Source organism: Palaemon carinicauda, chromosome 29 (genome assembly GCF_036898095.1).
Source record: "Palaemon carinicauda isolate YSFRI2023 chromosome 29, ASM3689809v2, whole genome shotgun sequence".
Taxonomy (NCBI): domain Eukaryota; kingdom Metazoa; phylum Arthropoda; class Malacostraca; order Decapoda; family Palaemonidae; genus Palaemon; species Palaemon carinicauda.
This window is the reverse complement of record NC_090753.1, coordinates 77,078,269-77,105,579: the sequence shown is the minus strand read 5'-3', so window position 1 is coordinate 77,105,579 and position 27,311 is coordinate 77,078,269. Positions and strand designations below refer to the sequence as shown.

At 42.8% G+C, this 27,311-nt stretch overlaps 2 protein-coding genes across 3 annotated transcripts in view; one reads left to right on the top strand and one right to left on the bottom strand.

Annotated features, from left to right (window-relative positions):
* Positions 1-6,779, top strand: part of LOC137622273 (ribonuclease H1-like) — a 36,881-nt gene extending 30,102 nt beyond the window's left edge. For both annotated transcript variants that reach the window (XM_068352806.1, XM_068352807.1), the window contains exons 5-6: positions 1,231-1,403; positions 6,315-6,779. In XM_068352806.1, the coding sequence (XP_068208907.1) occupies positions 1,231-1,403; positions 6,315-6,431 (290 nt within the window). In that variant the 3' untranslated portion in view covers positions 6,432-6,779. The remainder of the gene's footprint in view (positions 1-1,230; positions 1,404-6,314) is intronic.
* A 3,084-nt stretch (positions 6,780-9,863) lies between these two features.
* The window catches only part of LOC137622272 (zinc finger protein 593), a 32,116-nt gene continuing 14,668 nt past the window's right edge, over positions 9,864-27,311 (bottom strand). The window contains exons 2-3 of the mRNA XM_068352805.1: positions 24,038-24,138; positions 9,864-10,266 (exon numbers count right to left, since the gene is read on the bottom strand). Coding sequence (XP_068208906.1) covers positions 9,957-10,266; positions 24,038-24,138 — 411 coding nt within the window. The 3' untranslated portion in view covers positions 9,864-9,956. The remainder of the gene's footprint in view (positions 10,267-24,037; positions 24,139-27,311) is intronic.

Here is a 27,311-nt window from a genome sequence, read left to right as displayed (position 1 = left end):
GCGGCTGATTCTCATCCTAATTTGTTGGTTAGGAACTTACGGTCTATTAAATTTCTTATTCCTGATCTAGATATTCATCAATGGCACAGTCGTTCAATTAGTTCATTATGTAGGTTGCATAAGATTTTTTAACAATTCTAACCATCCTCTACATTCAGATCTTCCTGGACATTTCCATCCTGTTCATAATACTAGGTATGCAGTTAATTCTAATATTCAGTCCTTCTCCATCATGAGGCTCATTACTAACCAGTACTCAAGAAGTTTTATTCCAGCTGTGACCAAGTTGTGGAATGATCTTATTCAGATTGTTGAATCAGTTGAACTTCAAAAGTTCAGACTTGCAGCAAATTTTTCTATGTTGAACAGGCTGGCTGGCATAAGTCTCTCTTTTATAGTTTACTGTATATATGAAAAATCTGTTTTATTGTTGTTACTGTTTTTGAAATATTTTATTTTTATTTTTTTTTCATATACTTTTAGCATCCTGCTTTTCTTAGTAGGATTTGTAGCTTAGCTAGTAATAATAATAATCATAATAATAATAAAAGCAATTGTTGATCTACAGAAACTTTAAATTCGACATATGTCCAAATGACTTGCAATGAGTCTTGTTTCTCTGTCCCTATCACGGTTGTAAGTCGATGACTACCTGTAGAGGATTTCTGTACGGTCAGCTCAAATAGGGCTCCCCCCTTCCATGACAAGTCTCCTATTTAAAGGATAAGGATTTGTATTCTTATCGGAACAAATCACAAATCTCAATAATTATTATTTTCCCAACTAAACCTTGAAACCTTTTAAGGTTGACTACTCATTTCACCACCCACAAAACCTATAGGCGGGTTTCAAGAATGACTAATTTGGCCATGTGGGAGAACAGGTCAACATACCTGTTAGTCTCCCTTACAGGTTGTTTGTTTACCTAGCTTGGTCAGCATGGCTGTGGTTACTCTTTATTTATAGGACTCGGGTTTATATACAAATTACTAAAGTTTATGATTGAGATACATCGTGTGCTAGGTAGTCCTTAAATCTTCAATTCTTATACTGCAAGTTTGTGCTTAACCTTTTTCAAGTTGTATGACTTAAGAATTATAGATTTTGATGCCTGTTAGCTTTTTGTAGGCAATAAAATGTCATTTTTTTTTTTTTAAGGAATTTGAGATCCATTCAATTTAAGCTGAATATAAAAAATATGTTTGTCTAATGCTCTGTACAATATATCAGGTTTCAAAAAAGTAGCAGTTCACACAGACTCTCAGTTCATGATTAACTGCATGACCTCATGGTTGAAGGGCTGGAAGAAGAAGAACTGGGTTAAGAGTGATGGGGAGCCTGTCAAGAATAAGGATGAACTAATTGCCTTGGATAAGGCTTGCGAAGGAATAGCTGTGAAATGGGTGAGTATTTTAGACGTATATTTTTGTATTCAGTATGTGAAGGTATTTGTTCTAAATCACAATTCTACTTTTAATTTGAAGTTATTCCAATGTGGATACAAACTAATGAGTTATTTATGAAGGGATTACTAATCTTGTTTTCTACAACCGGCCAATCAGAATTTGGTTGATGGCATCATGCTGCGTAAATGCCGCTTATGCTCAAGGAGCAAGCAGGAGGTTGCTCACAGCTTATCCTCACAACACTGCTGGTTGCAAAGTGAAGAAGTTGTTCTCTCACTTCCTCTCCACGATCGAGCCTTTTGTATTTATCTTGTTTACCCTATTAGTGTTTAGTTCTCCTGACTTGTGTTTTTGTCCTTAATTCACAGTCATTTGGGTGACTATTCATTGACTGTGAGTTACGAGCGAGTGCTTATGTCTAGGAAATCTCTGTATTTACGTTCTTGCTCAGGACAGGATAGCAACAATTATCCTGATGAGTGGGGCAGATATAAACACACTCTCTCTGTGTCCCTCTTACCTAGACAAGAGATGTTTTAGGTCATCTCCGTGTAATTATTGTAGGGAATGGTCTACAATAATGGGATAGTTATGTTTATCATCGCAGGAAACTTGATGAAAATTGAACAAGCTCATTCTGAGATGTCCCCGTTGGATGGATCCTAGATTTTAGAAAGCTTTTCCCCTAAGTCAGGAGGCAACAGTGATGGAAGAGGAAAGTTTACAATTCCTAACACGTTCTCAGGAACCAAGTTTGCCATATGACTATGGGATCCTTAAGCTTAGATCTTCTCTACAGTGTCTTAAGAGATCCTTAGAATCTTGAGCAAGATATGAGCACTAGTGGGTGTACATTTGTTAGCTATAATGATGGGGTTTGTCAGTTGTTGTTTGCGGATGATACCATACTGGTTGCAGACTCGGAAGAGAAGCTTGGCCGATTAGTGACAGAATTTGGAAGGGTGTGAGAGAAGGAAGTTGAGAGTTCATGTGGGTAAGAGTAAGGTTATGAGATGTACGAGAAGGGAAGGTCGTGCGAGGTTGAATGGAGAGTTACTTGAGGAGGTGGATCAGTTTAAGTACTAGGGGTCTGTTGTTGCAGCAAAAGGTGGAGTGGAGGCAGATGTACGTCAGAGAGTGAATGAAGGATGCAGTGTTGGGGGCAGTTAAGGGAGTAGTAAAAAATAGAGGGTTGGGCTTGAATGTAAAGAGAGTTCTGTATGAGAAAGTGATTGTACCAACTGTGATATATGGATGGGAGTTGTGGGGAATGAAAGTGACGGAGAGACAGAAATTTAATGTGTTTGAGATGAATTGTGTTAGGAGTATGGCGGGTGTATCTCGAGTAGATAGGGTTAGGAACGAAGTAGAGGGTGAGAACGGGTGTAAGAAATGAATTAGCAGTTAGAGTGGATATGAATGTGTTGAGGTGGTTTGGCCATGTTGAGAGAATGGAAAATGGCTGTCTGCTAAAGAAGGTGATGAATGCAAGAGTTGATGGGAGAACTAAAAGAGGAAGGCCAAGGTTTGGGTCGGTGGATGGATGGATGGAGTGAAGGAAGCTCTGGGTGATAGGAGGATAGATGTGAGAGGCAGATGGGCTAGAAATAGGAGTGAATGGCGAGCGATTGTGACGCAGTTCCGGTAGGCCCAGCTGCTTCCTCCAGTGCCTTGGATGACCGCGGAGGTAGCAGCAGTAGGGGATTCAGCGTTATGAAGCTTCATCTGTGGTGGATAACGGGGGAGGGTGGGCTGTGGCATCCTAGCAGTACTAGCCCAACTCAGTCTAGTCCCTTTGAAAGGCTGGGAGGAACGTAGAGAGGAGAGGTCCCCTTTTTTGTTTCATTTGTTTGATGTCGGCTTCCCCCCCAAAATTGGAGGAAGTGCTAAGTGCCTTGGTATATGTATGTATGTATGTATGTATATGTTTACGCTAATGATGAAGTCAGAGTTGATACAGTGGAACGAAAAGATCTGCATCGCACTAGGTGGCCAGACCGCCTCGGCTGCCGACATGACCCAAGGCTTCCCAGAACTACACATACCTTCAAATCATCCTCTCCTTCTTTACCTAAAGTAGGGAAGTCGAATAGGAGATTTACGGACACCTACACTTGTCAGGATCACTGCATGGTGACCTTGCTGTGCATGAAGATTTTTCTTAAAGCTGGACAAACCTACAATTCATCCCAAAATATTCCCAGCAAGGACAGATCATATGCTAGCTTTAGGCATGAGTATTTTTTCCCCAACAGTAAGGGTAAGGTACCTTCCTTGGAATGTTCATGTGGTGGCAAAATTGTGGCCCCACGAATGATAGATAAGCAAATAAAGAATGATTGTTTTCTTCAGGTATCTTGAAAGGTGAAAATAGGAAAGAATTACGATACACCTGCAGTGGAACTCCAATCTAACTTGAGATTCAACCTGACTAAGAGGAGTAGACAAGGCCTGCATCAAAGATGAAGTAGGGGCTTTTCAGGCAACAAGTCTTTAGCTTGTAATATTCCGAATATTTCCCAGGCCTACCTGCGCCCCCTTATCTCTTGTCACATAGGAAATATGACAGGCTACCCTTAAGAAACCTGTCCACTAAAGAGAAACTGGTCGATAGGGCTTAGTTGCAAGCACAGAATCCAAAACTTGAAACAAACAATGGTCTAAGATACTAGAATCCCTGCCCAAGAGAACTATCGACACCCTCGTTACCAAGGCTTTTGATGGACATAGCAATCTCATAGGAGTAATCCCCCCTACTATGGAGTTGGGAAGAGGGGTTGTTCATTATCTCCCAAGACTAACCTCGTGATCCCAGTCAGAAGGGCCTAAGTCAAGGATCCTACTACCTGTTACTCGGACCCTTTTATCTTCCAGCCAAGTAAACAAGCCTACATGCAGTGTCTCTTTCCCCAGGAACTCTACGCAGAAAATGCTATTTTCCCAGAGGAATCATATTCTCCTTTTAGTATGAGAACCAGGTATGGGAAATTCTCTCGCGTTTGCCTCTCAAAAATCAAAGATACTGACTTTTTCACAAGCTTGTCTCTCAGAAAGTCTAGGAATGAACAGTGTGCTCCAACAACCTAGCCCAGAAATACTAAGGATGCTCTCTAATGGAGGCCTTTAGTTCGGAAGTAAAGTTCTTCAGTTACTGAACATAGACGCCCTGTTGGCTAAAGCTTAACATGAAATTTGCTATCTTCAAAAGTCGCTGGGGACCCCTGCGATAACTTGACATAAGACAGTTACTACCTTGTCCCATCTCTGGTTCAATGAACAATCCAGTCTCAACATCCTAAGAAGTCAGGCTAACATTTTCACGATATTGTCTCTCAAGGAGGTTCCTGATCATACGAACAACTAGTTATTTTGTTCTGCTGAGTAGGGCTAGTTTCTGATAAAACAAATAGCGAGGACATATCACTCCCCCTTTCTTGTGTTAAAGAGCTCTGGAAGAAGGTAGTCGTTATATCTAGTATAAAGAATATCAGAAGAACCTATGCATCCTCGGGAAGTGTCGCAAGGCACCCTCATTGAGCATATGATCTAGATGGTATTGCTGTAACCTTAGCATTCAGCAAAACCACTCTTACACTAGTCTCAATAAGAGCTTATAGGTCTTCAGGTAGCGTCACTAGGGACCAGCCCTTGAGCACGTGATATATGTGGGTTTGCCGTAACCTCAGCGTTCTGCAGAACCGCGCATTAATGAAAGTCCTCATTCTGTTGGGGGAAAAGGAAAGCCACTGTTGGACATTACCTTAAAAAGATCACACTCAAGTCTTAGGACTTCCTCGCAATGGGTGTCATGGTCGCAGCACTATTATAATGACCTAACTGACAGTTCCCACAGGACACGGGTCAGTTACAGCAGCAGACCTTATTACTCCGACTGAAGTGTCTAGAAAGAACGCCTGGGGCCAATAATGATCTTCAATGAACTTGAAGCCTGCCCTGGGGTCTTTCACCCCAAAACAAGTATGCCTCAGTTTCTTTAGTATTTATTGATATACTAAAACAAATTGCCCTCATGTTTATTATGTAATGCTTGATGTTGATATCACTTCACCCCTGGCAAAGATTACCTTTAGGGAACTGAACGAACAGCCTTGCCTCGTTATGAGCTGGCTACTCCGTTCTCTGGTGGTCTTCTTAGATCACTTTTATTTGATATCTCAAGAATTTTTTAGTTTGGCCCCACCTCTTAACAAGCTGGCTACACTATCCTCTATTATGCATATTGGTCTCTTGCTATTACTGTATATTGATTAGATTTTCAGGGAGACTAACAACTTCCTAAGGAAGACTCCTCATATGAATGACTCGTAAGTTTGTATCCACATAGGAACAATAAAATGTTTTTTAATAAATTTTGTATTTTTCCTAGTTATACAAACCAGTCATTTACCAAGGGTCCCGTCTCTGATGAGGTGAGTGTTGAGGAGACTTTATGAGCAACCTCATGCTTGCTCCTTGTGCATTATCTGCGTTTACCCAGCATGAAGCGCATAACGCAATCAACCAAATTTTGATTGACTGGTCATAGGAAAAAGATTAGTAATAACCTCCATATAAATGACTCAGATTTGTATAGCTAGGAAAAATACAAATTTTATTAAAAACTGTAGGTTTTAAGTTTAAACATTTATATTTTAAAGAATTTTATTACTTTAAATCTCACGTATTGCCTTTAAATTTAAGAATGAAAATTACCAAAAATGTAATTTCCTGTCAAAATACAGTACTTGAGGTTCATTTGAATGTCAAAAATTCATTACAGGAGGAGGTACATTCAACTTGAATAAGTGAAAATAGATTCCTGATTATTGCTTAGATTCCTGATTATTGCTTGGCTTAGTTTTTAATTTTAATACAAATTTGCATTCATTCTAATTTTGTTTCTTAAAGGTTCACGTAAAGGGCCATGATGGTCATGAAGGTAATGAAGAAGCAGATAGGCTAGCAAGACAAGGCGCTAAATTGTATAAGGCAGAGAGCAACAAGGAGGAGGAGGATGACAAATAAGGAAAACTTTGTAGTGTTTTCTTCACCAAAGCTTGACTGTTATAACTACAGTTCAATACTGTATAGGAATATTACTTCTCTGCTTTGAGTTTCACCAAATGGTCGTTGTTTTCCCAAGTGTTGCTTCAGTGGATTTGATACGCAGGACTTTGTGGTTATTTAATTATGCATTTGTAATGATAAATTATATCATTGATTGCTGCTCTAAATAGGGTTCAATATTACAAGTATTTTTGTATGTTTATATGTTGATGTGACCTGTTACTAGAATTTTCTAGTTCTATCATTCTCACACTAAATCATAGTTTTGTTTAAAAGTAAAACATTAAAATAAAGCTATGTTGTTAATTCGAGTGTTTTAATTTTCTTGAGGATAAGGTAAGTATTGTGTTACGATTTTCCTGTTGTTTATAGGTGTAGCTCTCATCAGTTGTTTTAGCTTTGAGTGAAGCAAGTATTGTGTTATGATTTTCCTGTTGTTTATAGGTGTAGCTCTCATCAGCTGTTTTAGCTTTTAGTGAAGCAAATAGAATATACAATATGTTGTTTAGTTGAATTTTCTCTTTCCGTGCCCTTTTACAAGGCTTCTCCTCGTGAGGGAGAACCGCCGGCCGAAACTCTCGTCCCTCCTCCTGGGGTCGGATGGAGGAGAGGCACTAGGGAAGAGGCGGTGGCAACAAAGGAATCCTGGGAGTGCCTCCTACAGACTGGGAAAGGGGGTGATCCCCGTCACGGCTTGCCGCATCACCTTAAACAATGCTCGCACGCTCTGGATGAGCTGGGAGGGAGGTCCTTAGGACAGCACGGATCCCTGGACTTTGAAACCTCAACAGGAATTTTAGAGGGCTAACCTGTAGGCAGGGCTGGCAAATGCCTCCCCTTGGGGAGTGAGTCCGAGCGCTGTTGAGTGAGCGACAGCCGTCTCTGGGTTGGTAGTAGCCCACGAACCTGGAGAAGTTAGTGGGAATCTCTCCTAGTTAGAGGTTTACCATGGGGAGGGAAATCTCCTGCAGCCAGAAACGGCGAGGGAATTTCGTACGGTGACTTAATGATAGGGGAGAGGACCTGAAGGCCCAACGGAGCTGCGAGAGCCCAAAGGCTCAACGTAAGGCTAGTCTCGATAGTCCAAAAACTGTCAAACTGTCATGAGAGACACAAGACTCAACATGACGAGGATCACGAGAGCCGTCAGGGTCAGTGTGACCAGGAGGATTTACACGACGGGAAGTTGAAGTCTCCCTGCTATGAGAACCCATAAGGTTCAGCGTAGCATCCGGAATGAGAGCGTAACCGGGGTTGTGAGACCCCTAGGGGTCAACACAACGGGAAACCGAAGTTTCCTTGCCATGATAGCCCTAACCAGGGAATCTTAAATTTCCTTGTCATGAGAGTCGGAAGACTCAACGTGACGAGAGGCACGAGATCCCGAAGGCTCAACATGAGAGTCCGAAGGCTCGTGATCATGCCATCCCAAAGGGTGTTCGTCACGAAACCTTAACGGTCAACGTGAGCAGAACCCGCAGGTTCAAGAAGATTTCCTCACAGCCCAAGGAGGAGAATTTCCAGGATGGAGTGGGGGTTACAAATCCCTCCACCCTACAAACCTTCAAAGAGGAATGAAAAGCAGACTTCGCCCCAGGAGAAGACTGTTACAGCTCGAGAGCTACCTCCCCCTGAAGGGAAGGTTTGTTCACCCGAAGGAGAACTTCACTTAAGGCAGTGTTCTACCTCCACCCCAGAAGGAGAAGCGTAAGCATAAAGAGATCGCCGGTGCCCAGTGGCGGTTTTCTCTCGCAAACAAGAGACTTGTTCCCCCGAAGGAGAAACCTGCCTCGGGGTATGCTCTGTCACCGCCCCTGGTGGATCCAGCAAAATCTTCGGTGTAAGACACAGACTCGAGGTCTGACCGACGGACTGCAGCGCCTGTGCCCACAGGAGGAGGATATACCTCCATGAAGGAAAGAGAATGCCTTCGTTCCCAATTGAAGGAGTTCAAAAGGGGACCATCGACGCTCAGCGATGGCCAAAAAGACAAGATGTCAAGTAAATGAGCAGGTGTTCCCTAGGGGATGGGACAGAGCGAACCCGCAAGGGGAGTCAATGCCGTCTCCTAACCCACAGGGTTGACCTGGAGTAACCAGGCCTGGGGTGCTACTTGGCCATTCACTGGAGAAGGGCTAAGCAGAGGAGAGGCTCTGGAAAGAGGTTGGGGGGGGGGGGGGGGGATTAGGAGAAGGAGGCTGTGATTTTTTTAACTCTGAGGAAGACTCTGAAGGCGAAGAATCATGCTTAGCCACCTTCTTCTGGAGTCTGAACCTCTCCCGACAATGATCACAGGTGTTGTCCCTAGAACACTGATGGCCCAGGCAAGCCGAGCACAGCAGGTGAGGGTCCGTCATGACGGACGACATAAGGGTACCACATGCGCGGCTCTCGGGACCAGGACAAGTACACATACCCGGACTCCAGTCGCACACACAATCTGCATAAAGAAAGTTAATTTAAGTCAAAAGTGACAGTATGTCCACACTACCAAGCCAAAAAGCAAAGTGGTTACCCACCCAAGGGGTGTGAGTGAGTGGGGTAGCTGGTCTACCCCACCCCCATCCGCTAGTATTACTCACTAAAATCATCTTGGCTAGTCTTTCAGCTACGATGAAAGTAATACCCCTATAAATAGCGGAGGGTTTGTATTTGCGCCAGAACAAATATATTTTGCAAATTAAATTTAATCAATCAAGTTGAGCAGATATTTTAAAAGTACAAAATAAAGTAGTACTTATCCTGTCAACTTACGATGCAATTAGAATTATTCTTTTCTATTAGTAACAGCTTCCTGAATGGAATGAAAAACTGAACTATAAATACAAGATTTCCTCAGAAATAGGATAAACTGAGGTCAAGCGGAACCATAACAGATCATTCTTTCTCCAGTCTGTTGAATTTTCATCATCAAGTGAGGCTTTAAATTATGATAAGGCAACAAATAATGGCATCAAAACTTGAGCTAAGAACCTCGTAGAGAAACTTAGATGAAGTTAATTAATAGAGAATGTGTCTCAAGAACATCGGACAAAAAAAATATTTCTGAAAGTCGAACCAAGGATACGTAAGGAGCTCAAAAGTTCAGTCCTTATTTCATATGCCTTTTAGTAAAGCATCTATCAATGAGAGCACCCTGCAATGACAGATCAAGGGAGAAGTGTAACTTCTCATGCATTGTTTCTGTAATTACAACTTAGTGTCTATGCTTTGGTTGCCATAGCAGGATTAGCTCTATGGTGAACTGTAGTTGTCAGAGATATCCAGTAGTCCCTCCTTTGTTGGCAAACAAACTAGTATAGATAATTGCTCTGTAGTAGTGCTGAAATTCAAGAAAATTAAAAACTTCAATTCATATTGAAATTAATTTTGGTTTAAATAAAAGAAAAGTGACTGCATAAATCTATATTATACTTACAGGTTAATAAATCCTTAATTTATTTTATGAGAAAAAAGATTAAAATCTCAAGCCGTGCATTCTTTTCACGTTGTCTCCATTTCTTTAATTGCTTCTTTATCTTCCATATCTATAGCTTCTTCTTTTATAATCTCCATTTGCTTAATGGCTTCTTTAACTTTTATATCAACATCCTCCTCTTTTATGTTGTAAGTCCCATTATCTATTGGTTGTGTCTGCATCTTCCTTTTCTTTGGTGGGATGTAATTTCCTAGACCTCCTGCTCGTTCAGACTCTTCTACGGTGTGAGGCTCAAGTTCTAATGCTTTCAGTCTTCTCTTGTGTACCTTTGTTCGAAAGTGGCCGTGTAAGGCTTCTGCTGTGATGAAATATCGCCTGAAAAAGACAAAACTCTTACAATTTTGATCAGCATTCATTTCATAATGCATAAAACATCTACCGGTATATTATTAAAAGCCTAGTCACAATCCTAGTTAAAAAAGCAAAATGCTTGAGGCCAAAGGCCCAATGCCAAATGCAGTCGTGTACAGGAAAAGAAACTTAAGAAAAGATCAATAATGATACTATTAACTATATTCATAGTTAAGGACAGTAATGATGGTTTTGAGGTTATGAGAATGCAACCTCTTTTAATCACACATCCTTAATCAAGTCTGCCAAACACTGAAAAAGAGGATGACCTTATTATATTTAGAGTTGTGGTAGCCCATTAGAAATGTCCCGGCCTGGCAATCTGCTAGATGGTGGGATTTAAAGCAGATGCACTCAAGTTTCATAGTTTCTATTTGTCTCTGTAATCTCACCATCCTTGTGAGCTACGGATGGATGGTTTGAGGGAAACCTATAAGTCTACCTGCTGAAGCCATTGCCTGGGTCAAACTAATCGCAGATTGACAGATAAGGGCTTGGGCATGATCATTTATCCAGTATAATTATTATATGGACAATCTCTAGTGCATTGTCCTGTCCCTTGCCTCTCCTATTCAGTCCTACAAGTGTTCAAATGTACTCTCTCACCCTTGACAGAAAACATGTTTGGTTTGATTTCAGAGAATCCTTATGAAGAGCAACTTACCAGTTAAAGAAACCACCCACTTAATGAGAGAGTAAGGTATATTATGCTTGATGTCAGATGTGTGAGGAGTATGTCAAGACCTCAGTATCTGTATACAATATTCAATGGAGAGTTGTATCTAGAGACGAATCCAACATTAAACTGTGATTAAACTAAGAATATTCACATTTATACACAGTAGAATATTGTAGTTTCAATTACCATTCTTGTCAATTACTAGAGATAATCGTCATACAGCTAAGTCAGCCTACCCACTTACAATTCTAAACTTATGGATACTTTAAATGTTATGTTCTTAAAAACATAATGCATTACTCTAATAGAATCAAATCTTCCTTTTCAGTATACTTTAATGCCTAAGGAATTTGAATGGATATTTGACAACCTAAATTTTGAATAACCATAAATCCTTGGAGCATAACATGGATTTAAATTTAGTCCGGTATGATTATAGACCGTACTTTTGTTGCACTGATTTGTTTCCATAACACCCCCCCCCAAAAAAAAATATATATATATTCCAATTTTCTAAATGTAACAACGCTTCTCTTTTGGATGAAATTATTCAAGATATGCCCTCACGGAAATGTCTAATTTTCAGCAACTGTTTAAGTGCAATAGAGGTACAAAAATTTTAAGCCAATAAAGGCCTGTGCACAACAAATAGTTTTCTGTCATCAAATTGGATCATGTCAGATATTCCTGAACACACACAGGTTAAAAGAACGAAGCTAATAAAATAAAATATACTCCTGGAACCAAATATTAATAAATGGTAGAATACATAAAATAATGAACCCAAGAGTAAACACATTAAAAACAATCTAAACCAAAGTTGGAATATGAAATTCTTCATATTGAAAGGAACAAGATTGAGTACTGCAACTCTTATTTTTGGTAACTCATTTGACCAATGAATATACTGTACAGTATCAGGAACAGTCTACATAATTCAGATACAGTCTGTACAGAATGTAGTAGTAGTAGTTTTAAAAAACGAATAACAATTTAAGCAAAGATTTAGCAATAATTTTCAATTAATCCTACTATAATTTTTTTAATAAAGTAAAACTTACATTTCATCAATCTTTTAGTCAGCCTGGCTTAGTCTGGTTTAGTATACAAAATAATATTAATCACAAATTATCATATAAATTCAACTTCAACCTGGTTAAATAGTACAAACGCCCTCCCATTAGCGTTTGATATAAATTTTCCTTATTACTGTATTTTTTAGATCTATCTATTCTGAATGTAAAGAGAGTTCTATATGAGAAAGTGATTGTACCAACTGTGATGTATGGATCGGAGTCGTGGGGAATGAAAGTGATGGAGAGACAGAAATTGAATGTGTTTGAGATGAAGTGTCTAAGGAGTATGGCTGGTGTATCTCGAGTAGATAGGGTTAGGAACGAAGTGGTGAGGGAGAGAACGGGTGTAAGAAATGAGTTAGCGGCTAGAGTGGATATGAATGTGTTGAGGTGGTTTGGCCATGTTGAGAGAATGGAAAATGGTTGTCTGCTAAAGAAGGTGATGAATGCAAGAGTTGATGGGAGAAGTACAAGAGGAAGGCCAAGGTTTGGGTGGATGGATGGTGTGAAGAAAGCTCTGGGTGATAGGAGGATAGATGTGAGAGAGGCAAGAGAGCGTGCTAGAAATAGGAATGAATGGCGAGCGATTGTGACGCAGTTCCAGTAGGCCCTGCTGCTTCCTCCGGGGCCTTAGATGACTGCGGAGGTAGCAGCAGTAGGGGAGTCAGCATTATGAAGCTTCATCTGTGGTGGAAATGTGGGAGGTTGGGCTGTGGCACCCTAGCAGTACCAGCTGAACTCGGTTGAGTCCCTGATTAGGCTGAAGGAACATAGAGAGTAGAGGTCCCCTTTTTGTTTTGTTTCATTGTTGGTGTCGGCTACCCCCCAAAATTGGGGGAAGTGCCTTGGTATATAGAGATCTATTCTGATCACAAAGTTTATGGTGGCAAAGATAGGATGGAGACAGAGGCAGATAAGCTTCCAAGGGGATTGAAAACAATGGAAAACTGTTGCTGGAAATATAAACTGTGAACTTGACTTTCTTCATGTAGGATTGAAGGCAATAAAGCGTTGCTGCTAGAAATATATATACTGTATTTTACTCTATGTACAGTACTGTACACATATACCTCAACCAGAAACAGACAGTGTAATGACAACCCAATTAATCTTTAGGGGAAAACTCAAATGAGAGTACAATAACCTAATTTTACAAAAGAGCACTCTAATATAACTTATATTCTAAGCTTGCCAGATAAAAGGACAATGAGGATGGATTGAAAAGAGCAAGTTTTAACTTTAGAGGAAGTAAAGTATGAAAATTTGGGTGGGAAAACACATGCGGGAATAAATACTAAAGCTTCACAACGTTTGGGATGAAAGTTGAAGAATGAAAATTCGATAATTGATTTTAAGGGTTGACTTCTTAAGATCGCATGAAAGGGGGAAAGACTTCTTTCTTATGGAACAATGGCTAGGATTAATAGTGGCTACCTCTCCATTCTTATGGAATAATGGCCACAGATAGAATACCTACGTAGTTTGGCACCCAAAGGGCAGAATATCAAGTGGAAGGGGATTTACAGTTGTCCCTGACTATACTGTCTGTGTCAATTAAAAAAAAACCGTCCCAGCTAGGGAAAAATAATGCCTATAATTAATACTTCGTCTTGCCCCCAATTGTTGCTTTAATTTAAATAAAAGGCTTTGGATCAGCATACTGATACTGGAGCAATCCCATGAGGTAATGTTTTATAATCTGAATTATACTAGACTAGAATGAAAACAGAAATTGAAAAAAATTACATTTCTGTACTATATTACTCCCAATTACAGGAAATTGGATATACAGTACAGGACACGAAATTTGACCCAACAATTTTGGAAACACTAAATTACATTTTAAGAGAAATTAAAAGAAAGGAGAGGAAACATGACAAATTTGGAATAATTTGTTATTTTTCCTAACTATACAAACCTGGAGCTCTTTACGTAGGAGTATTACTTCAGCAATAATTGAAACCAGCCATTAACACTTTTACAAGATGTAACTACCCTCCACTAGTTAGCAGCACTAATAAACAACAGTCACTTGAGGCAGGACTTCCCGGGGGAAGGTGATAGCAAGACCAGTACTGTATGTGTATAAAGAGCTCCAGGTTTGTATAGTTAGGAAAAATACAAATTATTTCGAATTTGTTATTTGTTCTAGCACATTATGCTCTTTACGTAGGAGACTCACTCCATGGTGGGTTGAAGTCCTAAAACCAACTGACTGGTGACTGTCCCAGGCTAATACTCTTTGCTTCGTGCAAGCTGTTTAGAGGGCACCCTGACACCTTGTGATCCTTATAGGATGATGGCCCAGGCAACCAGTGCTAGGTTTAGAATTTAGCAATGTGACTTGACCAGTTAAGCGTAATTTTAGAGCTAAGCTCCTCACTTAACCTAGACACTGCCCAATTCCACCTCTCTTGGAGAGCAGGGACATAACAATTACTGTATATACAGTACTATATACATATATTAGGCTACACAAAGGGCATGGTACCCACTTGCAGTCAGAAGAGGTCAGCTTGCAGAGTTCCTCGGATGTTGAACCCCAAGAGAAGGGAGGATGATATAGGAAGTGGCCAGTCACTAGCACATTACTCGTGGGTAACATCTGCCCTCAACTGACTGCTACTTATACTATGAGAGAGCTGAGGTGTTATTGACCATGTTTTGTGCAGCTACCACAGGACCTAAGGTGAATGTATTCAGGTTCCTTTGGTTTACGTCTTGTAATTAGTGGGCAGTGAACGTTGTTTGCCGTTTCCACACGCCAGATTGTAAAAACTGCGTCAAAAAGAAATTCTTTTGGACGGCAAGGATGTGCTGACACCCCTGACATAGTGAGCACGGGGACGACGACTGGGAGGGGAAAAGCCTGGTTGTATGGCTCTCTCGATTACTTGTCTGATCCATGTAATCTTCCTCTTGGTTCTCCCCAAGCTTACAAAGAGCCTGCTGATCTAAGGGCAGGGTCTGGAGGTTCTTTTTAAGTATTTCCTCAGCTCCCTCACTGGGCAGAGTAACATTTAGTCTGTGTCATCTGTTACAAAACGAAGACTCTCAATCTAGAAGGGACAGAATCTAGGATCCATTACAGCCGGATTTTGTCTTAGGAGCGAGTCTTAACTACAAACTCAGGGACGAAACCAAGTGTCACTTGCCCCCCCCCCCCCCCCCCCCTTGATTGATTGATTTGAAGTTTTCTGGCATCCTGACAACCTAATATCGTTGATTGTAAATAAAAAATAATGAATATTCAATCAAAGCCATAAAAGCAAAGATGTCATTTTGAAAATTAAATATCTTTCAGAAGACCTGCTTCTGAAATAAAGCTAAAAATACCACTAGCATGGTAGAACACGTCATGTCAAGATTCTTGGCAAGGATGAACCTGCCATTCTCACCTCAAGCCTCAAACAAATATCTATTTCTTTCATGATTATATGTGGGGCATTCGATCAACAAATGCTTCACTGTCAATGGTACCAAACAGTCGTCACACTATGGCTGGTATTGGCCAGTAAGCAGATATTCATGTGTCAACCGAGTGTGACCAATGCGGAGATGAGAAAGAGTAATCTCCCACTTTTGGGGCATCATGTTATACTTCAAGGGGTATATAAAATTTATTTCTCGTATTCTATTTTCAATTAACCTATCCCAATGGTGTTGCCAATTATCAGAAGTCAAATTCTTAATGCTGGGAAAACAATCATTACAAAGAATGGGATACCTTCTTGGTTGCAATTCAGCTGGAGGATTCTCCCACCTCCCCTTGAATGGGCTATGTCATAGGATAAACCATGTCACTCACCGACTCTCTTGTTAGAGGCCAGGGGGAGGAGAAAGCCCATCTTCAGGGTCAAGTCACGATCTTTAGTAGTTTCACTATGTTCCAAAGAGGTGGTTGAACTTATGACTGTATGCCATGAGGTGAAACAGTGATCACCCTACCCTTCTTTAGATGCATCTATGAAGAGCAACAAATCCAGGGGCAGACAGAGGTCTACTCCCTTGAGCTGGTTCGTGTGTGACACCTACTACTCAGGTCTCTCTTCTGCTTTAGACTACTGGCACCAAGGAGTTCGGTGGGCCAAGATGCTAAGACCAAAAGGTCTTCAGCTGCCACGTAGAGAACGAATGCGTAGATGGCCACTGGAAACCAACTTCTCTAGAGAAGTTTGATGCCCAGCAGCCTTTGCCAAAGGCCTACTGGCAACTTGTCCCATGAGAGAAAGAGTTGAGGTAGGCTACCTCTCTGTCTCCTTATTCATTCCTTGGACGGGAAAACTTTGCCTAGTTTGGTCATGATTTTCATCCCTAGACATACCATTTTTTGAGAAGGTTGCATGTGTGACTTTTAGTAATTTTACCACAATCCCCAGATCCTGGCAAAAGGCAAAAAGCCTTTCTCGGTGGAGGAAAAGGGTCCCCCTCGAGTCTGCTAGAACTAGCCAATTGTCTACATAACGAAGGAGCTAAATGCCATTCTTGTGAGCCCAGGTGGACACCGGGGTAACAACCTAAATGAACACCTGAGGTGCTATGGACAAGCCAAAGCACAGCACCTTTTATTGTTATATCTATCTGCTTAATGTGAATCTCAGGTACTTCCTTTAGGATGGATAAAAGGGGATCTGGAAATGCGCATCCTAGAGGTCTAACAATATCATGAAATCCTCTGGTCCAGTCTCACAGCCTGCCTGATCATCAGTAACGAAATTTGTTGGACAAACTCATTCAGGGCTGAGAGATACATGCCTGATCTCCAGCCTCAAACCGCCTTTTCCATAAGAAATCACCGACTGTAGAAGCCTGTTGGCCCATCTGGGACCTTTTGGAGTGTCCTTCCCTAGCATGGTCTGGACTTCAGCCAGTAGGGCCCGTTCCTTCACGAAGGAATCTGACATCGTTGGATGTAGGGTCAGAGAAGGGGGAGTGAGCGTCAACCAAACTATTTACCCCTCTTTGAGTACAGAGATCAACCAACGTTCGGCCCTGTGGAGCATCCACTTTTGCCATTAAAATAATGAGCGACCAAGATCACACGCAGACCTCCGTCAGGCTCAGGAGCTTGCCCATCCAGCTCGCCAGTGCTCGATGAACGGATGCGCAATGTATTGCTATGCAAGACTCCTTATGTGCTCACGCCCAAGTGGATTGGACCAGAGTACTCTCATACGACCTTCCTCCCGCAGAAGCCTGGCAGGTAGCATCATGTGCTTCAACAGGAGGAGGTATTCGCTCGTAAAAGGCAAATAAGACTGCAGGAGACGCGTTGTACCAATAACCTGTCCGGGAGGAAATAGTTTCCCTTCAGACTTATTGGAAACTAGGATGGGCTCTGGGCTACCTGGTCAGCCAACTACCCAGTAGGTAGGTAATAGGTTGGCCAAGGCACCATCCACCAATTGAGATACTACTGCTAAAGTTATTGGGTACTTTGACTGGCCAGACAGTACTACATTGGGTCCTTCTCTCTTGTTATGGCTCATTATCCTTTTGCCTACACATACACTCAATAGTCTGGCCTATTCTTTACATATTCTCCTGCGTCATCATACACCTGACAACACTGAGATTACCAAACAATTCTTCCTCGCTCAAGGGGTTAATTACTGAAATATTATTGTTCATTGGTTACTTTTCTCTTTGTAAAGGTAGAAGAGACTTTTTAGCTATGGTAAGCAGCTCATCTAAGAGGACACTCCAAAATCAAACCATTGTTCTCTGATCTTGGATAGGGCCATAGCCTTTGTACCATGGTCTTTAACTGTCTTGGGGTAGAGTTCTCTTGCTTGAGGGTACATTCGGCCACACTATTCTATCTTGTTTCTCTTCCTCTTGTTTTATTAGTTTTCATAGTTTATATGTAAAGATTTGTTTTGATGTTACCATTCTTAAAACATTTTATTTTAATTCTTAATTACTTGTAATTTCCTTATTCCCTTTCCTCACTGGGAAATTTTCCCTCTTGAAGCCCTCAGGCTTATAACTTTCTGCTTTTCCAACTAGGGTTGTAGCTTTGCAAATCGTCGTCGTTGGCGCCCACTCGTGTCCGAGTATTGGGTTCTGTCGTTAGCCATCAGCCTCCTATCTATGGGGTGGGTGCTTATGCCTGATGTGGCTGTTAAGTCCTAGTCTGTGGTGGAAGAGTCGCGGACAGTGTTCACAAGGGAGGGTAGGTGGTGGGCGGGGCTGTTCTAATCGTTCTCTCCTTCTTCTCCTCCTAGCCTCCTCATTTTGTCTCCTCCTCTCCTTGAAGTCCACGGTGCCATGGTGTACTGTACTCCACCAGGTTTTCCTGTCCCTGGCTGTTTCTTCCCATGAGGAAGGATCGATGTCAGTTAGAGCCAGGGTGCGCTTTAGTTGATCTTTATAGCGCATTTTCGGGGCTCCTCGTGGTCTGGTGCCCTGGGTCAGTTCTCAGTAGAATATTTTCTTTGGGAGCCTAGATGGATCCATCCTATGCACGTGTCCTATCCAGCGGAGGCGGTGGTGGATGATGGTGGCCTCCACGCTGGTCAGCGAGGCACGTTCTAAGACTTCAATGTTGGTGGTGTGGCTCTCCCAGGGGATTTTCAAGATCTGCCTCAGTTTCATTTGTTGGAAGCGTTCTAGGTTTTTAATATCGTTTCTATATAGCGTCCATGTTTCATATGCATACAGGAGCGTGGAGAGGACTACTGCCCTGAACACCATTATTTTGGTGGTCATTGTCAGTGCGTGGTTGTTAAATACGCGGCAGTTGAGTCGGCCAAAGGCGGAGTGGGCTGCCCTGATCCTGTTCTCCACGTCCTTTTTGCTTGTGGGAGCTGATGTTAGGATGCTCCCTAGGTAGGAGAACTGGTCCACCTGTTCTAACGGTTGGTCATTCACTGTGGTATTGCAGTTTGGGAGCATCAGTCCTGGTGGATGTTGGACGAGGGTCTTGGTTTTGTCTGCGTTGACTTGCATCCCAAAACCTTCGTAGGCAGAGTTGTATGCATCAGCTAACGACTGCAGGTCCTCTGCCGTCTGACCTGGGGTGGCATTGTCGTCAGCATACTGCAGTTCTCGCACTGCACACAAGGTGGTCTTGGTTCTGGCGCGGAGTCTAGCGAGGTTGAAAGCGCCTCCATCCATGCGGAAACGTAGGTCGACTGAGGGTGTGTCTGGGGGAATCTCGTTGAGCGTTGCTGCGGTGTATAGCGAGAAACACGTTGGGGCCAGAACACAGCCCTGCTTCAGGCCGCCGTTGATGGGGAATGGGTCTGAAAGAGAGTTCTGGTGGCAAACTCTCCCAACCATTCCGTCATGGAGGGCACGCACCAGCTTGACAAAATCGGGTGGGCAGCCATATCTTTTGAGGACAGCCCACATGGCAGGTCGAGGTACTTTGTCGAAGGCCTTTTTCAAATCCCAGAAGATGAACATTATGGGCTGTTGTTGTTCGAGGCTCTTCTCTTGTAGTTGTCGCGCACAGAAGATCATGTCTATGGTCCCGCGGGAAGGTCGAAAGCCGCACTGGGACTCTGGCAGGACGTCTTCTGCGAGAATAAGGAGGCGGTCAAGGAGAATCCGAGCGAAAATCTTACTCGCGATGCTTAGTAGTGATATTCCCCGGTAGTTGTTACAGTTCTCCCTGTCTCCCTTCTTGAAGATGGTAACGATGTTAGCATCGCGGAAGTCACTGGGGAGGGTCTTGGTCTCCCATATTTTCAGTATAAGGAGCATCAAACGGTTCCTCAAACCAGGGCCACCGTGAGTGAGGAGCTCCAACGGGATGTTGTCTGGCCCTGGGGCTTTGCCGGGCTTCATGCGCTGCAGGGCCTTGTTGAAGTCGTGAATGGAGGGTGGTAGTGCCATCCAGTGACGGACGGGATGCTGCGGGGTCATTCGCAGGAGATCGTCTGGGGTGTCTGCTTGGTCATTGAGGAGGTTCTCAAAGTGAGACCTCCACCTGGCCAAGAGGCCCTCGCTGTCGGTGATGGTCGTGGCCCCATCCGCGTCCTTCAGGCTGCCCACTGATGACCGTGCGGGACCGAATATTTCCTTTGTTGCTGCATAGAAGCTGCGCAGGTCACGTTGGTCAGCGAAACTCTGTATTTCTGCAGCTTTTCTTTGCCACCAGGTGTTCTGGGCTTCACGGATCCCTCTTTGGCAACCAGCTTCAGCCACCTTGTGAGCACATTTGTTAGCTGCTGTTGGTTGGTTTTCCAAAGTCAGGCGTGCTTGTCGTTTGGTTTCAATGAGAAGAGAGATAGTAGCATCATTCTCATCAAACCAATCATGCCGTTTCTTGGTGGCGTAGCCTAGTGTTTCCTCCGCGGCACGGGCCATGGCGTTTCTGAGGGTGGTCCAGTGGTGCTCAACAGTGGCCTGACCCACGGGGTCTGCGAGGTGTTGTTCGCAGGCCTCCTTGTAGTTCTGTGCCACCTGTGGGTTGCGGAGCTTACTACAATCAAAGCGTTGGTGTGGTACGCTGTCAGGTGCCCTTCTGGGTGGTCGTAGGGTCGTCACGGAGAGTCGGGAGATGAGGAGTCTGTGATCCGTCCAGCAGTCGTCCGCTCCGGGCATGGATCGGGTGATGCGGACGTCTCCTCGGTCTCTGGCTCTGGTCAGGACGTAGTCCAGGGTGTGCCAGTGTTTAGACCGTGGGTGTCTCCATGTGGTCTTTTGTCGCTTTGGTAACTGGAAGATGGTGTTGGTTACCACAAGTTGGTGTTCTGCACACAGACCCAGTAGGAGTTGGCCATTGGCGTTGCAATTTCCAATGCCATGGCGGCCGATGATTCCCTCCCACTGGCGATGGTCTTTGCCTACTCGGGCATTAAAGCCGCCAAGCACAACGAGCTTGTCATTGGCGGGCACTGCCTGGATGGTGCGGTCGAGCTGGGTGTAGAAGGCAGCTTTGTCATCATCGGTTGAGGTCATAGTCGGGGCGTAGACAGAGATCAGGGTGAGGTGTCTGTCCCGCGTGATGGGGATGCGGACAGTCATCAGGCGCTCACTGATGGCCTTGGGAGCGAGGTTGTGCTGCTGCACTAGCTGGGAACGGACGGCGAAGCCGACACCGTGGATGCGAGGCTCCTCTAGGGCCTTGCCTTTCCAGAAGATGGTGTAGCCTGTTCCAGCTTCCCTGATGTTGCCCTCTTCGGGTAGTCTGGTCTCGCTAAGAGCCGCCACATCAACATTGAAGTGGGCTAGCTCCTTGCAGACGAGGGCTGTACGTCGTTCTGGGCGGTTGGTGTTCGTCACGTCTTGGAGGGTGCGAATGTTCCACGCACCTAAGGTTAATATTTTTTCTTGTTGTTTCGACCGCATTAGTGGGATGTTCGCCAGCCGCGGTGAGCTGACCAGACGGATTTGCCGTGTCCGATGTTTACCCCACCTTTTCTAGGGGCCTCCCCATGTGGGGTGGGCTGCGGTGTCCTCAATAGGCCAGCCCAGTCACGGGTCCAGCTGCCGAACTCTGGTGTCACGGCACCGTCACCAGAGAGCGACTGAATCTTAGACTCGCCGCCTGAGTGCAGTCGTGGGATAAGGGCTTCCAGCTATCCAGGCCAGCCCCCTTCACCCACGGTGCTGTCGCCTCAGGACTTGGTGATGATGATGATGATGGTGAGAAAGAGATGAAGAAGGGTGGAGGAAACGACAGAATGCCAGTAGCTGGGTATATTGTTTTGGGTGGTCGTGGCTTTGCAACGGCCACGCACACACACTTGGCCCCCACCGTTTTCACCGCGGCTCAAGACATATGAGACAGGCGGCTTCTCCAATGTTGGTTGCATCGGGCTGCCGGGTTCTTGTTATGTCAAGGCCCGCCTTGTTGCCTGCCCGACAGGCATTGCCCTCTTCCGCCGGCGCTGGGAAGCTCCGGCGTTGGGGTCTTGTTTGGTTTGATTTTGGAGTTTTCCTTCTCCTAGCCTTTGCCTATCTTAAATAAAGGAGAAGGCCTATAGGGGTCCAGTCTTGGTCTGGTCTCTCAGAACTGGCCTTAGCAGTATGGTTGAGCCTGCCAGGGTGGATAAACTACCCCACCGCCATTACCCAGCCCATCATTGAGACACTCAAGCCCCTCTAATAATAATAATAATAATAATAATAACCAACACCTTTCAGGGATTGTGTCTGTTGCGCCACCCTGAAATGTTGGCGGCAAGTTCAAATGAAAGCAAAAAGGAACCTTGACTCTCAAGCAAAAGTCAATTCTCATCGATTACTCCCGAACGGCCAACATATTGCAAAGCAAATAAATATCTCAAGTCGATAGATGTCGAGACCTGCAACCAGTTACAAGCAACTGCTCTGTAGGGGGGGGGAGGGATCCTGCCCTCCAACTGCCTTCAATCCAATGGGAGTTTGCCATGGAAGTACTGTATGCTTACATATTGGTAACACCCGGGTAGCTAATACTCTCAAGAGAAAGATGGTACAGTACAGTATTACAGCGTATCTCCTTAGCGATCACTGTCGAGTAAGAGACCGGTCACACGCAACTACCTCAAAAAGACGAAAGTGAGACGCATCTTCAATCCATTGTCAGACGCGTAATTGTATGCATAAGATCCGCTATAAATAAACCAGTAACAGACCGTCATGGTGGGACGAACATACAGTGCAGCCCGTATGATTGGTTGAGTCCGGAACTCAGTTGGAGAACAGTGATGAACGTTCACAATAGAGACCTTCTTCTTATGACCGAGATCCCATAGAAACGACAAATACATTTGTATTTCTTCGTTTCCGATCGGCAAAACTAGCATAAGTTCATTTGGTTTTGAGTGACGATATATACAATCTTAAATAATTGAAGGTAATTTATGATGTACTAATAATCATTTAGTTTCAATGCCTTCCTGTTTTTTTATGCAATTATTTATTACATTTACCTTTAAATAATATTTGATATATAATATATGCAAACTCCACCTCCACAACCATGATCATCTTGATAAAGATGATAAGAGGGAATAATAATATAAGCATCATTCACATAAGGATATAGCCACATCTCACTAGCACATAAAACATCAAAATTATCTTTTTTCCCATAGATATTCAACTACATGTTTTAGCCCATGAGTGATTTTGCACTGATATACATAATAGCTATAAAATTACGACTACTGGTCAACCTAAACTCTGGCACCATCATTGTGTCCATCTTTCTAGTTCCTTTGCAAAATACTCCATAATTTGCTCTTATAGCCATATTCGTGGGAGCAATTACATTTTAGTTTATGGTCGTATCTACAATTTGATTATCTGTGGTTAAATTTGCCGCACTTGTAGCAACCTCTTTTGTATATTAGCCTATTATCAGAAAAATCATTCCTGTGAGGAAAACGATTAAAATTGTTAAAATTTATTCTTTGTCTATTATTACACACACTACAAGTCTCAACTTGATTGCTCCCATTATTTCCAGTTCTTAATTTATATGGCATTGAATGTTTGAGACCACTTCCACATCTTACATTTCTATGGTTTCTTACATTGTGATTTTCATAGATATTCTCTATTACAGGCCTTTTTCTACCACTGTTTTGGAGGGAGTGAAAGGAACTACCTCTTCACTTCCCGACTAGCAGGCTTGAGAGGAGATATGGTGAGCAACCTCTCGCTTGCTCCTTACGTATGAACTGCATTTACCCAGCAGGAAGCATGGCGCAATCAACCAAACTTTTGATTGGCCGGTCGTAGAAAATATTAGAAGTAACCCTATATAAATTATTGTTATTATTACTTGCTAAGCTACAACCTTAGTTGGAAAAGCAGGATGCTATAAGCCAAGGGGCTCCAACAGGGAAAATAGCCCAGCGAGGAAAGGAAAGAAGGAAAAATAAAATATTTTAAGAACATTAATATTAATATGGCACAGAAGTTTGTATTTATGTAAGAATAATTTTGAATTATATTTGGTCTCTTACCTTAACCGGGGAATATCATCCAATGAATGATTGCTGTATATCAAATATAGAAGATGTGTACAAATACTTACGCACAGTGCAAGCAGTAGTGTTGACCTGCGCCAGGCTTATCAAAATCTATCTCTTGATGTAACAACTTTGAAGAATTTTCATCTTTAAGGTCATTATCAATCTGTAAAAAGTAAAGAGAAATCCTGTATTGTATTTACATTGGTATTTACATTTTCAAGAAATTAATGCTACTTACCAGTTAACCATACTTATTTACTACTGTATTATGAAATACTGTATACAGTTGTATCTGTATCTTTTACATGTACAAAAGTGTACTACATTCAATATTTTTTCAGTGAGAGCTCATACAACAGGCAGCTCTGAGCCTTTTATAACCAAAGTGAGCAGATAAAACAACAAGTATATACTCTTTTACTTGCAGGCACTCATAGCATCATACTTGGTGCTGCAGTCTTTATTAAAGGTCTTTTGTCCCATCCAATTGGCTTACTTTCAGATGTCTAATCTTTAAGCTCTTGTCACTCAGCTATCTAGCTAATTCAATTTTAACATGGCCCCTTCTCAATTGTCATTAAAAAATAAATCCAGCTGTCTCATAAAATTTACAGTAATAAACTTTTAAATCAATTTGTATTTTTCCTAATTATACAAACCTGAGTCCTTTACATAGAATAACAACAGCAAAGCTGGAATACTAAAGCTAAGAATTAGAACAAGATATCAACAACCGGTACAGGAGAGGCAACAGCCACATCCACCTCACCTAGCTCACTGAGAAACCAATTAGATAGCAGCTGGGACTTTCGAGGGGGTTGGTGCTGGCAAGAAAGTATGAGTAGGCCTAAATGACTCGGGTCTGTATAGTTAGGAAAAATACAAAATTACTTTAAAAATTTATCATTTGTTCCAACACAAATACAAACCCTTTGCATAGACTCGTTTGTACCCTCGAGTACAGACTAGCCACATGCTGAGTGGCCGTACTTGTTAACTTGATCAAATCCAGACAGCGAGGTTCTTTGAAGCTGTGCTCCAAGAGTGGGGAAGATTGAAATGAAGAAAAGCCAGCATTCTTTACCTTCATCCCAGACTTAAACGTAACCTTCGCCCTCAATCCTGAGTTGATGGTCCTGTCAGAGGAGCCAAGGTAGCTATACCACTTGCTGTGCAGCTACATGCCCTAAAGAGAAAGTATCTAGGGCCCTGTGGGTCACATCCTGCAGATAATGAGCATTGAACATTATCTGATATTTCCATTTGCCTGCTTGAAGTACCTGTGTTGTGGAGAGATTCTTCTAGAATGCTAAAGAAACTCACGTTTCTGACATCATGAGCTTTTACCTGTGTTCTTCCTGAGGAAGATGATGGTGTGAACGTTTGTAAGATGACCCCTCTCAGCCAGAAAAATACTGTGTTTAGTTATCTTCTTTCTCGTCCTCCCTGTTCTGATAAAAAGGTGTTGCAAGTGAGGTCTAATATAATTTGTACACTTCAAATAGCACCTCAGTGCTCTCACAAGACACAATAGCAACCAATCAGGATCATCAGTTACCTCTCTAAGGCTCATGATCGGAAAGGATAAAAACCAGGAATCAGGTGTCAAAGGATTCTGGATATTGGCTACAAACTTGGGGGACAAAGGAGAGTGAGATCTGCCTTCACCCCCTCAAATAGGTAATGTCAATAGAGAGACAATGAAGTTCACCAACTCACACAGCTAAGGCTAAAGCAATCAAGAAAACCGTTTTACGGGTAAGATCCCTATCCGAGGCTAGCCTAAACAGTTTGTAGGATGCCCCCTACAGGGAATGTAAAACCTTGATGACATTGCAGGATGGTGGTCTTACTTCAACTGGAGAGCAGATCTGCTCAAAACTCCTTATGAACATGGACATCTCTGAAGAAATATCTATTCCCTTAAGTCTATAAAGCATCTCTCTGAGAGGAAATGCTGGATAACCTCCATCCATGAAGCTGAAGAGATCCACTGCACTGTGGAAAATCCAGGCATGTGGTTGGTACAACACATCGGAAAAAGGAGGCAATTCCCTCAGAGTCTCTACCAGTAGAAGTAGAATGTTCGGGTTCCATTCTACTTGAGGCCACGAGTGTCATGTTAAAATTGGACATTGCTCAAATTCGATTTAAGATGCTCCTTACCAGGCAGAATGGCAGAAAAGCATGAATGTCGAGGCCATCCCACAGGTGCTGGAATGTGTCCTCGAATGTCACCTCTAGATCTGGAACTGAAGAGCAGTAGATGGGGAACATGACAAACTTGAAGTAATTTGTATTTTTCCTCATGATACAAACCTTGTGCTCTTTATAGGGAATATACTTTCGGCGAAGTTGGAAGACTAGCTAGTTAGCGGAGGCAGGGAGGGTAGTACCAGCTACCCCGCTCACACAGACACACACTGGTGATGGAGGGCAAATTTGTATGAGCTCAAGGATTGTATCATTAGGAAATATACAAATTACTTTCCAATTTGCCATTTGTTCCAACACAATACAAACCATTTTGCTCTTTATAGGGAAACCTTGCCCTTCAGTCGGTTGGAAGTCCTGACCAACATGCTTGCTTTTGACCTGTGGTTTTTCCACCTTCGTGCAATGCACGTATAAGGGGAAAACCCTGACACCTTGACAAACCTACGTGCAATAACACGCTTTATTAGCCTGAGTAATCTGAGTGCTTGTGTAATACTAGTAGTGTGACTAGTCTTGGTAAGAATTCTCAGAGATGTAGGAATCTTTGAACCAACCAAAGAAGTTATTCAATCCCACCTCGCCAAGGGGTATGGGGGGACAACAAGTATACAGTATATTTCTACACCAGGTTACACAAGGGAAATGGTTTTACCTGCAGATAGAGGAGGCTAGCTTGCAGAGTACCGTAGGTGCTGTTTCTCAAGAGAGGGGAAGATGAAAGAAAGAGCCAGTCATTCTTCTCATTCATCCCAGACTTAATCCTGGGTAACCTCTGCCCTCCACCATCTGCTTCTTCTCCATCAAGGATCATGAGGTGTTCAAACGACTTGTTATGCAGCCATCACTAGGGCCAATGGAGAATCCTTCCATGTTCCTGTGATTTATGTCTTGCAGATAGTGGGCAGTGAAGGTCATCTGACGCTTCCACACACCCACTTCCATGACCTGCGTTACAGAGTAGATGTTCTTGAATGCTAGGGACATATCTATATCCTTAACGTCATGATCCACGGTCGTCTTGTCTGTAGAGAAGGATCAGAGTTCAAAGCTCAGTCTGTTACCTTGCGAATCCATGAAGAGATAATGTTTTTGGTAGATCCTCCTCTTGACCTTCCCTGT